Source organism: Chinchilla lanigera, unplaced genomic scaffold (genome assembly GCF_000276665.1).
Source record: "Chinchilla lanigera isolate Chin_1 unplaced genomic scaffold, ChiLan1.0 scaffold00002, whole genome shotgun sequence".
Lineage (NCBI taxonomy): Eukaryota > Metazoa > Chordata > Mammalia > Rodentia > Chinchillidae > Chinchilla > Chinchilla lanigera.
In genome coordinates this window covers 5775582-5792443 of record NW_004955403.1, presented here as the reverse complement: position 1 = coordinate 5792443, position 16862 = coordinate 5775582, and the positions used below count along the sequence as shown (strand labels likewise).

The following is a 16862-nucleotide window of genomic DNA, read 5'->3' as shown; positions in this document are numbered from 1 at the left end:
TAAATCCCCAGCCCCTATCTTTAACTATTGTTTGAAGATACTAGAAGTGGAATAACTGGATCAAATGAAATTTCAATTTTAACTTTTTGAGAAATCTTCATACTGATTTCCATAGTGGTTGTATCAGCTTACACTCACATTAGCAATGAAAAATTGTCCCCCTTGCCAACCAGAACACTGATCAACATTTTTTTAATGATAGCTATTCTTTCTGAAATGAGAAGGAATTTCAGTGTTGTTCTAATTTGCATTTCTTGAATAGCTGGTGATTTTAAATGTTTTTTTTCATGTATTTATTGGTCATTTATACTTCTTCATCTGAGAAGTGTCTATCCATTTCAGGTACCCATTTTCTGATGAGGTCTTTAAATTTGGGTAACCTAATACTTTTGAGTTCTTTATATATTCTAGATACTAGTGCTTTGTCTAAAGAGTAGCAGGAAATTTATTTCTCACTATGTAAGTTCACTTTACTCTGTTGGTGATTTCTTTTGCTGTGAAGAAGCTTTTTAATTTAGTATGACCACATTTTTTAATTCTTGGTATTATTTTTTGTGCAATCAGTGTTTTGTTTGGGAAGTCTTTCCCTACATCTATGTCTTCAACTGTTTTGCTATTGTCTTCCAGCAAGTTAAGTGTTTCTCTTCTAATGTTCAGATCTTCAACCCATTTTAATTTTAGTTTAGTGTGCGGTGAAGGATATGGCTCCTTAGGATATGTTCCTAAGGATATGTTCAATCCTTAGCATGTTGAAAGCTAATTTTTCCAGAACCATGTGTTTAAGAGGCTGTGCTTCCTCCAGCAAAAGGATTTGGCCCTTTGGTCAAAGATCATGTGGCTGAGTATGCTCATATTTGTTTCTGCATCCTCTACTATGTTCCATTGATCTGTATGCCTTTTTTCCCAATGCCATGCTGTTTTTATCACTGTAATTTTGTAGTATAACTTGATGTACCAGCTCACAATATCCTCTGTCTTGCCCTTGTTTCCCAGAATTGTTTTTTGCTATTCTCTTCCCTCTGGTTCCATATGAATTTTGGATTTGCTTTCTCTTGTTCTGTGAGAAACATTATTGGTATTTTGATTAGAATTGTGGTAAATCTGTGTAATGGTTTTGGAAAAATGGGCATTTTGACAATATTGAGTCTAACTTTCCAGGAACAGGAGACATCTTTCCATTTTATGATATTCTTCTTAATCTTCTTTTTCAGCGTTTTTTGTTTTCATTGTAAAGTTCTTTCACTTCTTTGGTTAGGTCAGTTGCTAAGTATTTCATTATTCCTGAAGCTATTGTGAAAAGTATTTCCTTAATTTCTCTCTTGATGGTGTTCAAAAATGCTTTTCATTGTTATGTGTTGACTTTGTATCCTGATAAGCTACTGATTGTGCTTATTAATTCTAGGAGTTTTTCCATGGGGTTTTTGTTTTCTTTGTGTACAGGATCATGTCATCTGTAAATAAAGGTGTTTTAATACCTTCCTTTCATATCCATATCCTTTGTATTCTTTGTATTTCTTTCTGATGTCTAATTCCTTCAGATAGTGTTTTAAAAAATATATTGAACAGGGCTGGGGATTTAGCTCAACGGCAAAAGTGCCTGCCTGGCAAGCGCAAGGTCATGAGTTCGGTTCCCGGTACCGGAAAAAAACCAAAAAAAAAAATAAAAAATATATTGAACAGAAGCAGTGCTGGTAGACATCCCATTTTGTTCCTGATTTTAGAGGGATAGCTTTCAATTTCTCTCCAGTAGTATGTTTTTGACCACTGGTTTAATATAGATGGCTTTTAACCAATTGGGATAAAAACCTTCTATTGCTATGTATTTTAGGGATTTTATCATGAACAAATGTTAAATTTTGTCAAATGCTTTTTGAGTATACTGAGATGATTGTGTATTTTTCATTATTGTCCCAAAAGGCTATTTCTAAAGGCATAACTGTTCACAGAACTGCAGTGGTTAGAACTGAGTACAGGCTACACGCATACTCTGAGTAGAAGGAACCTTGAGAAACAGCCACCATTTCAGACATGCACACCAGTAGGGTGACATCATTAACTGTCCTTGTCACTTCACATAGATATTAAGTGTAGCTTTATGTTGGACATACACACATTTGTGTAAGTTTCCAAATTTGATAAATTGTTTGTTTGTATCACATGATCTCTTTCAAGTTCTTTTATATAACTTTCACAAAATTCAACTACTCTATATCACGTTTTCTCCAAAATAATTTGACTCATTTTGATATACACAAAATAGTGTGTGCACATAGACCTCCTTATATGCAAGTTAAACAAGGAAAATGTTATGGTTTTTATTTGGATGTCCTTCCAAACTCTTATGCAGTCTTGGGGTGGGTTTCTAGAAGAGTTTGTGATTGATTCATGGTGCAGTGCTGGGATTATGGGTGTGAGTGCTACAGCCACCCTGGGACAGGCAGCCTGCATGCAATATAAGGGAGGGGAAGAGGCTTGCTCTCTTACACCTCCTTCTTTGCCTTCCTTTCTTTTACTGTCTTCTGCACCATGAGCTGTTGCCACTGTGTGATGTCACTCTGCCTTGGAGCCAGCTGACTATGGACTGAAACCTCCACAAACTGTAACCTCAATAAACCTTTTCTCCTTTAACCTCGAGTGTCGGGTATTTTGTCTCAGCAACAAGCAAGAAGTAACCAAGACAGAAAGGGTGTCCAAAGTAGCACTATTTGAAATCCCAGGGCCATGGTTGTATAGCCCACAATTATTTTTCCTGTAATCATTTTCTATTTAAAAATGCAATTATGGGTTGCTTGCCATCACCTTCATGGGTAAAGACTGTTTTGTTTATATATTTTTAAATTAAACTCAGATTTAGGACACGGTGATGCCCTGTGTTTTGGAAAATTTAGGATGTGCATAAGCATTCACTCTGAAATTATTATTTAGTGTTAGCATCTAGTGTCTACTCTACAGATCAGGGGTGCTGAGGCAATGAGGTGGGTTGCTAAGAGACCACTGAAAAATGTCTGGGATGGCCCGTGACAGGTACGATTCGTTAAGGCAGTAATAGGAAGGGATAGAATTAAGTGTGAGTTGTAGTGAGAGAGGGTCTAGAATAAAGCATGAGTCCAACAGTGCCACTTGGTCAAATCCATACGGACTGTGTGCGCCATAATAACATCCTTGTTCGGCAGACTGGCAGCCACTTAGAACCACAGCCATCATTAGGGTAATGACAACAAGGGCTTTTACAGATTCAACCGCAAACAAGCAACATCATTAGCTTTCTTTGTTCTCTCTTATGACCAGCATCTCAAGGAACAGCTGAGTCAGTCCACAGGCAGTGCATCAGTCAGTGCGCACTACAGAAACAGATTCAGTGCAAGGTATGCAAATCTATAAGGATTTACAAGGATGGCCTAAGTGGTCACCCGCAGTCAGGTGTGGAAGTGTGCACAGCCTCTGTCTGCATACTGGATCCATGGAGACATGAAGGATCCAGCCGAAGGGCTGGAGCTCACTGTAAGGCAGTGTCCTATGCAAGTCCATAGCAGGAGGCTGAAGGGCCCGTGTTGGAGGCTATAGAGTCTGCACTGGAAGGCAGGAGATGACGTCCAAGGTTCAGGGAAAGCCTGGAGCTCCTCTGAGCAAACGGAAGCATTTCCCTCTTATTCTTTCCCTCTTATTCTGTTCAGGCAGTGTGCGTACTGTTGCTGTCACTCACACCCAGGATGGGGCTTCTGTCTTCAGCAAATACCTTGAGCCACACCCAGAACCATGCTGAGCCAGTTTAATTGGGCATTTCTTACTCAGACTGACACGGTCAGTTGACTGTCACTGGCAGGAAGGCAGTTTCTACCGATAGCATTGGTTTTCTGAATTTCTAGTGTCCCTCGGATGATGCTTACAGGGATATTCCAGTGTTTGTCCACTTACAGTGTTCCCTGGATTTGGCAAGGTCTTGGGAACACTAAAGGGTGTTTCACAGACTCAGAACCAAATGTTCTGGTTTTTCTAAGGAAGAAACAGTAATCATCACCTGGTAAACATAAATATATTGAATTTATGTTTTTCTTCAGTTAGTATATAGATACTAACGCCATCACCTACATGTAGAATTATCATAAATAGGACAGCAATTTGTTTATATACTGCTGACTATTTAACACTCCACTGAGGCCGGAAGCAGCAGCTTCACACAGGAATTGTACTAGACTCAGTCAGTGAAGGAATGCAGACAAATATGCCCCTCCAACTGTAAAGTATCATTATAAAAGTTGATATACTGTATGAAATATTTTTAAAATTTACATTTATTTTGTGTGTTCTGTTGAAAACTACAGCCTGTTCTCTATGGAAAGTGGGGAAGAAAATGTATCCTAAACATTTCATGAAAATATTCTTTAAAACACATATACTGACTGCCTGTGAAATGTTACGTTTAAGATGATCTTAGTAGAAAACATGGGCAAACACTTAAAAGGAATGAATATTCTACAGGAGCTTACTCTGTAGTAGGGTAAGTATTTTATCCAAATTATTAAATTATAAGAAACAAAGGAGAAATTCTGTTAAAATAAATCAAGGGAAGCATTATGAAGTGAATATTTAGGAAATCATTGCTCCTTTTGGTAGAAGGGAAAGAAATATGATAAAGGCAGTAAAAGTTTTGATAATTTTTATGGAAAATAACATTTCAGGCTTTACTATGGTTTGGTTTGAGGGGAAAGACACAGTTCTCAGCAAAGAGTTTTTCAGGTGTGGTTAAAGCACAGGTTATGAGACATTCGGTGACACATTTAGACTATTTGCTGTTAAATTTTTTATTATTGGTGATTGTGAACAATTGAATTTTTGAGCTTTAGGATTTAGCTTTAATTATTAAGCTTAGGAAAAGTATTTTTGATAACAAAATAAATTGAACTTCAAAGAATTTTGAAAGTGACATATCCAATCAGAATTTTATTATAAGTATCTATGTGATAAGTACAACGTGACAGATATGAATAAGTAGTAGGCAACTATATGTCTTGTCTATAAAAAAGCAGAGTGAGAAGGAGGTTCTAGTGACTGCTCGATATTTTGTACTGAATATTACGTGGCTTAGTGGGAAGACAATAGTGTTCCAGAGTGAATGCAAATACAGATGTGATCCTTGGAATGCCCAGAAAGGTAGAATGAAAGTTCAGGCAGGATATAGATTGTTATCCACATAGAAAATAGAGCCAGGCAGATATAATACTGGCCCTTGTGAAGCCAAAATTGGTTCCCTGGCAGGTGGAATAATGTCAGTAGTTCAGGCTCCACTGAGGAGCACTTTCCTTCCAGAAGGAATTTCTTTCCATTGTTTACAGACACATCCCCTCCGGGGACTGCTTCCTACCTGTCTGGCACATCCCCAAGAGGATGCTTTCTTTCTTCCTTCTTCTAAGGAGTGTCTGGATGAACACTGCCCGGGGATGATAAAAATGTCTATTTTATAAGTAAGGAAGCTGAAGTGATGAGATCTCTCTTTCCGCATGTAAGATGAAACTTTGCCATCTGTGAGAGATGGAATGTTTCCCTCCAGTTGAAATCTGTGCCTGCTGAGTTGAAGAATCCAATAATTGAGATCATTCCTCAGAAGTTAGCTTCATGACTATAGGCCAGGGCTGGGGACTGCTTGCCATCAAATATTGGCAAGAAGCAATTTTTCCAGTAAGGGTCTTTTTGCACGTATTAATATGTTAGGAAAAGTTAAGATCTCAACTTTAATACTTCCAAGGGCAATTTATCGAACAAATACAAAGGGATGGCTTAAGTGGCCACAGCCTCAAGTATACTTTGTAATTAATGGCTATAAAAGTTCCAGTGTGTACAAATCTCATTGGATCTCATTAAACTTAAGTTAGAAAATGACTTGGCTGGAAGTAAAGACCAGGGGGTGCTATTATAATCATTTCCCCCACAAAATCACATCCTATGTGTAATGGCCAGTTTATTCAGAAGGAGGGTATTGACTTTATAACCAAAAGTTCTGTTAGAACGGTTTGGGGAAATTGTAACTTTTATTTAGAGATTCCTTAACAGTGATTATTGACCCATGAGGATGTGCTCAGAATATGTCATAAAGAAGTCTTCATCTCTATACTTACAGTTTTTTATATGGGGAAAAATACTGCGCAAGGGTTCAGAAGACAGAGTATTGACTACAGCTTGAGAAATTAGCAGAGAGAGCCCGCTGGGAAATGCGTTTATTTTCTGTTTCCAACCATCATATCCTTGAATTAAGGCTTAGGTCTATGTTGACACATTCACAAAATTTATGCAGACAGAAATTTTAAAACTTTGTAGTATCTATGAATGCATAGAATATATACATTTGTGTATTTGTACATATAGTACATATTGTTCATATAACTAGGCAAATACACAGTTTTGGAAATTTTTCTTAAAGTTTAACTTTAGGAATAATGAATAGATTTGACACAAGTAGATCATGAAATTTGAGTGGTGATAAATATTCTAAAGTCCCTAATAAAAATTTCAAAGTAGTTTATATTGATATTAAAATCTTAATTTTTGAATTAAGAATTATAATGCATTAAAGCTATTTGTTCAGAATAAAAATAGTTTGAAAATACAATAAAGACATTTTGTTTATAACTTTAGGTATAATATACTGAGTCCTGAAACTATAGAATATGATTTTCTCAGTTTGCATTTTATTTGGATTCATTTTTGTAATGAAAACTATTTTAAATAATATTCATAATTTCTCTTAAAAGTGAAGATAGTGCATATATAAATATATACATATAAAATATGTGTTTCTTTTCACTATGTTTAACTCATGAACTTATTATTTCCTTTCCTTAGTCATGTATTTAACAAAATATATCCACTTCTTAAGTGTGTGCTCAGGCCATATAGTTTTCTTAGTAACGCAAATGTGATGTGAAATCAAAGAGAACTGCCTATCACCCTGTCTTATGGAGGCAGAAGATATTGACACTCTGAAGAAAAAGAAAAGTAAACCAGAGAGAAAAAGGTTGTTGAGAATTTCTAAGAGGAAATGAAAATGTGGAGCTTTATATGAATGGACTATTGCAGATAATCTTGTAATTGTCAGTTGAAATAGTGATAATCTAGTCCAAATCATCAACCTATGCAGCCAGGTTTTGTTAAAAGTAGATTAACAGACCTTCTTCCACTCCTTATCAAGACCTAATCTTATCTTTGTGTATGGAACCAGAATAATTACAATACCAAGGCATGGATAAGGACTTTTTTCTCACAAAATCAGCACTTTGCCTTAAAATATTTATTTTGACCATCACAAAATATTAAAAATAAAATTTTTCTATACAGAATGTTAAGCTTTCAAATTCACCTTTTGGTATTGCAGCCTCAAGAGATTTTTAACAAATGAAAGTCACTGAAATTAATAATAATAATAAATGAATAGTTGTGTCAATTTCCAAGTCAAAACCCCAACAGATTTCATTACCCCATGATACACCTAGTGGTTTTATTTTACTGTTGTTTACCTCCAGACGCTCTAGAGCTGAGGTGTAACAATTCTTTCAAAATTGGTGTAGCTGCGCTGTGTGACCAATTTTGTTGAATGTAAAAAAGAATAATTACTGATCTTGGGTACACTGTTTTCACACCGAGATAGTTGTGTTGTTTCTGGAGAAAAAGTATTAGTTTGGCCTATGGATTTTTTTTTTTCGTGAAAAGAGGAGGATAGATTGCAGCTGCTTTTTACATATCTATAAGAGTATTTATTTAAATTATCCAACTATAAATACATTAAACAGAACCAAGTAGAATCACTCTAGATGAAGTGGCGGAGGAAAACAGTTTAGATTTACCAGAGCTTGTCTCCTTGAAGTACTTTACCCATTCTATCACAGTGCCCAAACAAACCACAGGAGAATTGTAAGATGTTTTCCCTGAAACATCTATTGATGTCCTTATGAAAAGTATTGATGTGTGGTTTATAAGTAACATGCATATTGATGAGTATTTCTACAAGATCTGTACTTGAGGCAAAATACACGTGTTTTATTGAGCTCTTGGAAAGTATTTATTGTCATATTAGGGTTCAAAGGACAGGTAGACAAGCTTTCATGCAATAACAAATACTCCAGGCATAATTTTAATTTCTGAAACAACAAAAAATTTATATATATATATATATATATATATGGTTTTCTCTAGGGTAATATCTTAGACTACAAATCATTATCAGAATAGCATAAGAAACATTTGTATTGATTAAATCATATTGCATGTTTTAACACAGCCAATAATCTCACTGTCAAACATATATTACATAGCAGTTTCCAGGGTGGAAATGGCTTTTTATACCATTTGCAATGTGGAGTTTATTAGTGGTGCTTATTGGAGCTGCCCCACTGCAGTGACTAAACTGTTCTTTGCTGATGAATTTGATGGCATGATAGGGAATTCACAAAAACACGACACATTAGGGGCTGGGGATTTAGCTCAGTGGCAAAGCGCCTGTCTGGCAAGCGCAAGGTCGTGAGTTCGGTCCCTGGTACCGGAGAAAAACAAAAACAAAACAAAACAAAACAACACCAACCAAAAAAACACGACACATTAAATGCAGTCTATTGATCTACTAGACCCAAGTGGTAATTTTAAAATGATGCCAATCAGAAAATCCTTGTTTTGTTCATAAAATATAGATTTTTATACTTCAACATTAGTATAAAAGTTGGGTAGACAAAGATCTCAATAATGTCACTGTCATATTTGTATTTTATGTATCATTTTTTGTTTTTATGTGCTGTATCATACGCTATTCTTTTTTACAAGCCATATCTGTGTCCACAGAACACTATTGAACTTTGGCTGTTATTATAAGCCAGATAACAGCGAAAGGGTAGTTCAGTTCTCACTCTATGAAAGTGAAGAGGTTAAGTGCAGCATCTATCCCCATGCAGACTCCAACGGTGCAGAGGGCACTGCTCTCGGAAGAGCAGAGCCAGTGTGGCATCTGTTTCATCAGAAGCAAGTAATGTTACTCCTTGTCATATCTTACCTTTGTAAATTATGAAAATCAGGAAAAGTAATGTCCCTACAAGTCTCCTGCTATTTATAGAATAATGCATTTCTCTAGACTATCTTAGAATGGTGAAAATATTCAAATGTCACCGCCACTCTTCCCTTTGATTTTGAATGTTTTATAAAACACAACAACTGGCCCACAGGGCTTAGTGTGCTATGGTTGTCTGGGTATCACACCCAAGCTCTGGGATTCTGACCCTCTTCTACTCTTAGGCTGCCCGAGTAGTCATTCACGCCTACCAACTTTTCACATACTTCACCAGGATAACATTCATTCCTTGACTGATGCCTACTGCTATTCTAGTGCCTTAGAAAAGCATTCAGCCATCAGAATCCAATCGTGGTATTTTCAGGAAAGTGGAAGGAACGCAAGATGATAACGCTAAGGGAAATAAGTCAAGTAAGAATGTTAAATAATATACGGTTTCTCTTATGTGAGGAACAAAAACATGAATTAATCCAAACTTCAAATAGAAAAGAGATGGCGGGAAACAGGGAAGCTGATGCTTTGGAAATGAGAAAGCAGTAGGTCCGACAGGGTAAGATGGGGAAGTAATGAACATCAAAACCGATCAGGTTATGTTCCCAATGTACCAGTTCTCCAAAATGAATGTCCATGTCATGTAATGAAAATATATACCAATGAAATAGTTGAAAGGAAGGACATAAATAAATGAAGGAATGATAAATAAGTGAATCTTTCTAATAAGAATAGCTACTCAAAGAAGAAAGGGATGATAAAGGAGGAGAAACGCACTCTCTGACCTGCAAATGCAAAGATTTTGGTGACACATGCGACACATTTCTCCCTCCTTTCTCACCCTCAATGTTCAGTCATTCCTCTAGACATGGTCCAGTGCTACTTCTGGAAAAGTATTTTGTTCTTGCTCTGTACTTACGGAGTGCATTGACAGGGAAATACTTAATCGCAGATAACGGGAACATTCGAGAAAAACGCTTAAATTCAGGGTGCTTATAATGGATAGAATTATAATTTCACAAAATGGATGATGTCCAACGTCATTATGTTATTATTCTTTTCTGGATACATTAATTAGTAATTGAATTTTGTTCCATCCATAGGCAATCACCGCAGAGGCAGCCTTCTGAATACGAAGCCCCTTTCTTGAACTGTTTCCTTTACTTATTTATTTCTCTTTCTCTTTTTATGTTTATAAGTGAGTGTTTGCAGTACCTCGTGGTTACCCTGCTGTGGGCAGCTGGCACCTGTGCCCATCGTACTGATCAGATAGCACCCTGTATGAAGAGACAGGTGAGAGCTCGAGCTTCTCTCACTCAATATTTCATTCAGTCATGTGCACTTGCTATATCATACAACAAAAGATTCCTACCTAGAGAGTAATTCTCCAACCATAGGTGATTCCTGGGAAGGACTTTGCCCCCAAACTTTCACAGCAGGGCATTTCATTGTATGTCATATTTATGATACAGTCTGCTTATTGTATTTTTACCTGCATCTGTTCCAACTATTCTCTCTGGCCTCTATCCTCAGTCTCTTATATTTCTCTTTTTGTAATTTAGGGCACTTCTTGGGTTTACATTTCTAAGCAATATCTTCCCATTTTGTTCTCTTTATATTCATTTTTATTTTTTAACTGGTATTTGTTGATGATACAAGTTCTGTTCGTCAGTCCTGTATTCACCCTACTTTTAGTTATGCAAATTATTTACATGAGTTGATATCCTAATTATTATTTATTTTTTAACCCCAATCAAAGCAAAATAACAAATATTAGGGACACCCAGATCACACTGCAGGACTATGCCTTAATAATTACTTTATAAAGCATTAAATTTTGATATTATATTCTATTTACTTCTCAAACTGTAGTGTAGTTCCTTCTTACTTTTTCAGACTGACATTTCATCAGATGACCTTCTAAGTTTTCCATGTCATTCTGTCCCTACGTATAGTGAAAGATGATGATGATTTTGATAATTAGCACTCAAACTCAGGGTCATGTATTCTGTGTAAACTCCTGGTTTTGGAGACCTGGACAACTGATTTCCAGATGCAGTATCAATTACCAGCTTCATATTTTGGATCACATTCACTGCCTCAATAATTTAGCACTTTATCCTGGGCAAGCCTTAGCTTCTCCCGTTGTGCTAAGGGTAGCCTCACGCACAAAATCACAGAATCTAAAATACCTCATCACCTTGACCCAGTAATTCTCCTCAGGTAATGTAGCTAATCAATTATCTGTTAGTACTTCATTTCCCGCTGTATTTTCTAAAGCTTCTTTACTTATCTTTATGCTTATAACCACTGTTTTAAGTTAGGCAGTCCTTACTGTCTTAAACTAATTTATGGACTTTTAGAATTTTTTTTGTTTTTATGTTTTATTTTCTTTAATGGTTTGATCCACCTTGCATTGTCACATCTGGTGACCTGAGCAACTTCACTGAAGACAGCAGTGTGCCGTATAACCAGTGTTAATTCCTATCGTTCTGTTCTGAAACCCTGTATCGTCTTTGTTGTTTTTTGCTTTGTTTTTGCTTATGCTGTTGGCATTTTGCTTTGTTCTTCTCTGGTTATTCTTTTTAAAATAAAAAAGAAAAAGAAAATCATATTTAATTGGCATTGTCACTATTGCATGGAGTGTGGCTTTTACTACACATTCAAATTCACTGAGACAACATCACCGTCAAGATCAACGTTACTACAGTTTCTGAACTTGAAAATGCCCAGAGAATATAGTTATATAATACACTCACTTTTAACAGGCATCTTTTACTCTAACAAGGACCTTTGAGATTCGCCATGTTATGTGGCAACGATTTTTTAAATTCTAGTTTCTTTCTTCCCGTCCTCTTGCTGGGTAATAGTCACGTTTTATTTTTCTATTTTGTATATTGAAAAGCTTTGACATGCTGGTGCAGTCTTTTCCATTGGACTGTTAACAGATGTTATGGAGACAGCTTTGAGAGTTTTGAACAATCTAATTCTTCTCGTATGTTCTGTGAGGCTCTCATCTGATCCTGGAAGAAAAATCCCCAATACAGGAGAGTTTTAGGACTGTTGACCTATATATTTTTCTCTCATCTATTAGACTGAACTTAGGCTCAATAATTTATTCAAACCACCATGGATGTGTTTCTACATGTTTATGATTTCAGCAGCTTGTTGTGTGCTACGTAAGCCTTGGTGACCATACCTCTGTGGAGGAGCCTGGTTCTGCAAGTCACAGTGAACTTTGTCTCTGAAATTTTCCTTTTCTATGCATTCAACATAAGTCACTGCTTTTCAGTGTCTCTAGATTTTTCTTAGTGTGCTGATAGGAATGATGAATTCTGAGGTTTAAAATGTCTGAACTGAAACTGGGATTCCCTTCTATTGCATTTTTTTATTAATGCATGTAGTATGTTGTACTGAATTAATGCACTTATAGGCATGAATCTCCACCTGGCTCCCCAAAAGTACCCCATACTTGTTCATCTTTGTACCTGCAAATACTTAAAATATCAGGCATATGCTTACTATTCAAAAATTCTGTATTAAATGAAGTTCTAAGTATTAACTTCAAGTTAACAGAACAATAGAATTCACAGAACATTTTTACAATGAAATAATCTTTGTGGAAATGATGTTTAACAAAGACTATTCTGACTATAATATCTACTCTGGCTTGTATAAAGCAGAGACTATTGTGATATCTACAGGTGACTGGTGCCTGTACAAAAACAGATACAGTGGAATTGCAGAAGGAAGTATTACTTCTGTAGTTACACTGTAACATAAAAAAATGTTTGTGGACTTATCTCATTCATAACTATTTAAGGCAATGTTCTCTATCACAACTATATGAGCTCAAAAGAGATTCCAAATTGGTTATCAAGAAAATATCAAAGAACCAGTTAAGTAGATAAAATTGGAAGCCGTTCTGCAAAGATTGGAGTGGGTAGATTGAATGAAATGATATCTGCATATTAAAGATATACTTTTGTTCCTTTTGGTATAAAAAGAGAATGTTTTTAGAATATTAACTATGTCAACACTAAGACATGAATCAAGTTTTCCTTATCAGTTTACCAAATCCATTTCTTCTGCAGGTATTTGTTGGGCATCAAATGTTTTTCTATGAATCCTTGTTTACTGGGCTAGTAGTGATCATAGTAAACATGCTACTATTTTAAATTTAATTATTTTGATCAGTTCTTCAATGTTCCCATAAGTACTTTATAATGAAACATTTACAAATTTCAAACTCTTTTCAACAAGATGAATTTCTAAAGAGTCCCATGTTGATATTAAAAGTATACAGTCAAACAGATTGTCATAATTTAGTTTGCCAGAATGTAAACATTAAAAGATGAGTTTGATTATCTTACGGTTTTTTGGTTGTTTTTTTTTTTGTTTTGTTTTGTTTTGTTTTTTTAGTATGGGGAATCAGTCAGGACCTTGAACTTGTCCAGCAGGTACTTTGTGCCACTGAGCTATATCCCCAGCCCTTTGATTATCTTATATTTGAAGATTGTTATATAGTTTACATTTTCTTTTTAATGTACAGACACTTAGCATGAGTGGGGCTGATTACATAAATAAGATGTATTTATATATGTTCTTCTTGAGAGAACTTTTTGAATGAAAGCTGATTAAGATTTGGTGTCATCTTGAGATGATATACTACATTATACCATTTTTATCTTACAAAACCATAGTGAAAATAATGACTGTAATTTGTTTTCCAAAAATTGAATTTGAGAAAACACACATGTTTTGTACTTCTCACTCTGCCCCTCTGTATATTTAGATATGCATGAATTTGCATATTTTAATCCATGTCAACTTTGTGAGATTGCGATCTTGGATTTAATGAACTACTCTTGAAAACTTTATTTTTCTGTTTTACATCATTGTGCATCACATTTGCCCTACAAATGGAAAAAATACTTTCCTATTGTTGTACCACTAACAAATCTTTTAGCAACCATCGACAAAGAGTCAGACTCGAGTTAGCTTGGAACAACTTTAATATGCTTCTTCTTTGATCTATAAATCCTGTGCAGTCTTACACTAACTTTTCTCTGCCCTGCTAGTCCACGTTAAGTAATGTTTCATTATTCAACAATAAGTCTTTTGAATGTCACAGTAAATCACATACACATGCTTTTGATAGTGCCATCATTAATAGGGATATTACTCATTGACATCTCTGAACTTGAATTCATGCAGTGCCCTGGAATACCATTACAGCAGCTATGCAAATCATTATACACTCAAGGACTCAGGGACATAAATCAGTCTTATGAAAATTAGTCAGCAATTTAAAGTCCTTCAGTGGTTACAGAGAGCTTTCATAATAAAATACAAGCTCTTTATAGAAGCTCCACCTCTATTTGACACTTGTCTGCCGAGCTCATGTCTGTCTGTCCTCCCTCTTGTCTACCCTGAACTGAAATTCTCCACTCTTCTGGTCAATATGTGTATCTAAGCCTGGCACGGCCTTTCTGTCTGTCTGAAATGCTCCTCCTAACATTTATTTCACTTGTCTTCGTCTTGGTTTCCCTTCAGGTGTCCTCTGAGATGTTAGTTATTATAAGATAATAATAATAGAGTTTCGTGCAAGCAATTGCATAGCACTGAGGATATGGTAAATCAAATTGGCTGGTATCCTCAAGGGCTTGTCCACTGATAATTCTTTGTTACTTTTGACTAAGTGACTACCAATCCTTCTTCTGGGTCCTTGCATTTAACGTTGCATATTTCTTTGGTAATACACAATTCCCTAACTAAAATATTTATCTCTTTATAAGAATTCCCAAGAAATGGAATGGTGCTTCTAATAAAAAGAATGTCTTTCAACCTTACATACCCAAAACAGTCACTGATAACCAGTAGCTACCTACGCATATTTTTGTAAAGATTAATATACACCTTGAATAGGACACTATATTTATTGACCAGCACCAAGAAAGAAAAGTAGAAAATAAGTAACCTTTTATAAAAATGTTACCATATTTATTAGGTGTGATCAGTATATATGGTAAATGTTTAATTTTTTAAATTTTATTAAAGAATATATTCTGATTAACCTCCCTCAAAATACTCCCTCTCCTTTTAAACACATTTACTTCTCTGTTCTTATTACATTCTGAAGCAGTTCTAGAAGTCATCTTTCATGAATGTTTTCATTAATTGCATTCAACATATGGTAAATCAGGCATGGTAGTGCACGCCTGTAATTGCAGCACTTGGGAGGCTGAGACAGGAGGATCACAGAGTTTGAGGCCAGCTTAGACTACAGAGTGAGTTCAAGGTTAGCCTACACTACATGGCAAGACCATGTCTCAGAAAAAAAATGGTAAAGGCTGCTTCCTAGGCATTCAACAGAAGTAAATACATTATGTCGTGTCCTCATCCACCTTATTCAGAAGATCAGGAACCGTGTGACTTCTGGCTCTTCCCCGGAATCAAAAAGACTATGCAAGGGAATTGTTCTGAAGCATTCAAGACACCCAGACAGGAAAGGGAGTGTAACTGAAGACACTCATGAAATAGCAGTTCCAGAACGGCTTCAGAAATTGGCAAGAATGGCAGAGTGACTGTGTGTTCAAAGAGAGGTAAAGGCTTTAGAGAGGATAAGGGGAACGTGTCTTTTATTGTGATAATTCAATATTTAAGCATTTGCTGTAGGTTTCAGTCATACTTCACACAGACAAAGCTTTTTACATTTAACCATTTTAGTGATGGACCTGCATAATTTTTTTATTCTGTAACAGGGCAATTTTACTGTAATGTCATCGCATTTTTGTGATTTTGTCACTCATGATAATTTTTTCTGTACCAAACCAGCGAAGTATTTAGTGATATAGAAATGATCTCTTTATTTGGTATTATATGTTGTCTTCATTTATTTTGAAACATTAGTGTTTTCTGAAGCTCATCTTTGCTTGTCCACCACGGACCTACTCTATAACTCAAACACAGAGGCCACTGTAAGGGTAAGAAACACGCATTGTGAAGGCCTTCATGATTTCTCCCCAATCCCTGCCCTCCTTCTCCTTTTCCTTTCTTATTCGTGAAAAAATGATAAGTAAGTGAAAATTCTAAAAGTAATCATTTTGTACCTTGTGTAAGGAGGCTTTTCCGGTAGCTTTTTAAAATCCAACGTTAGTTTAAGACATGGCATTGCAATGAAGCAGAACGTAAAAATATTCCTTGTATAGTTCATAGAGAGTAATTTTATGGTCCAATTGTTTGTGTACACTCAAAATTTGTATGTAAATTTGAATAGACTTATGCCATGAGCTATGTCAATTTATACAAATTTATACTATCTCTTCCCAGTTGCTATTAGGAGATTGGACACTTGGAAGGTGTGACAGGGGCAGAAACTTCATGAAGGAGCTTACTGGCTTAAACAAAACAGACTCCAGGGAAACACTTGTGTATTCTGCCATGGGAGGTGACAGTGAAAACATAGCTGTGTAAAGCAGAAAATGGATCTCATCAGATATTTAATCTGCTGACTCATTGATCTTGGACTTCTAGACTCTAGAATTCTGGGGAAAAAAATTTGCTTTGTTTATAAACTGCTCCTTTAATATATTTTATTGTAGCAGTCAAAGTGCTGTAGGTCAGTCAGTAAAAACTCAGACCTGCTTCAAGAAATGTGAGAATCTGAATCTACACTTACCAGAAATCTTTAGTCTGTTGTATGATTCCTTTACAAGTGGAGGAGAGAGAAGGGATAAAAACAGAAAAGAAAAATTAAAGCAAGGAACACAATCAGAAATAAAGACTACAAAAGAAAGGTGAAAGGAAATAAGGCAAAGGGACA

General features: G+C 35.8%; 1 protein-coding gene across 1 annotated transcript in view; it reads left to right on the top strand.

Moving 5' to 3' along the window:
* Positions 1-3101: 3101 nt before the first annotated feature.
* Positions 3102-16862, top strand: part of LOC102026065 (cytoskeleton-associated protein 2-like) — a 32749-nt gene continuing 18988 nt past the window's right edge. The window contains 4 exon segments of the mRNA XM_013514731.1: positions 3102-3208; positions 8824-9004; positions 9362-9582; positions 10237-10330. Of these exon segments, the coding sequence (XP_013370185.1) occupies positions 3102-3208; positions 8824-9004; positions 9362-9582; positions 10237-10330 (603 nt within the window).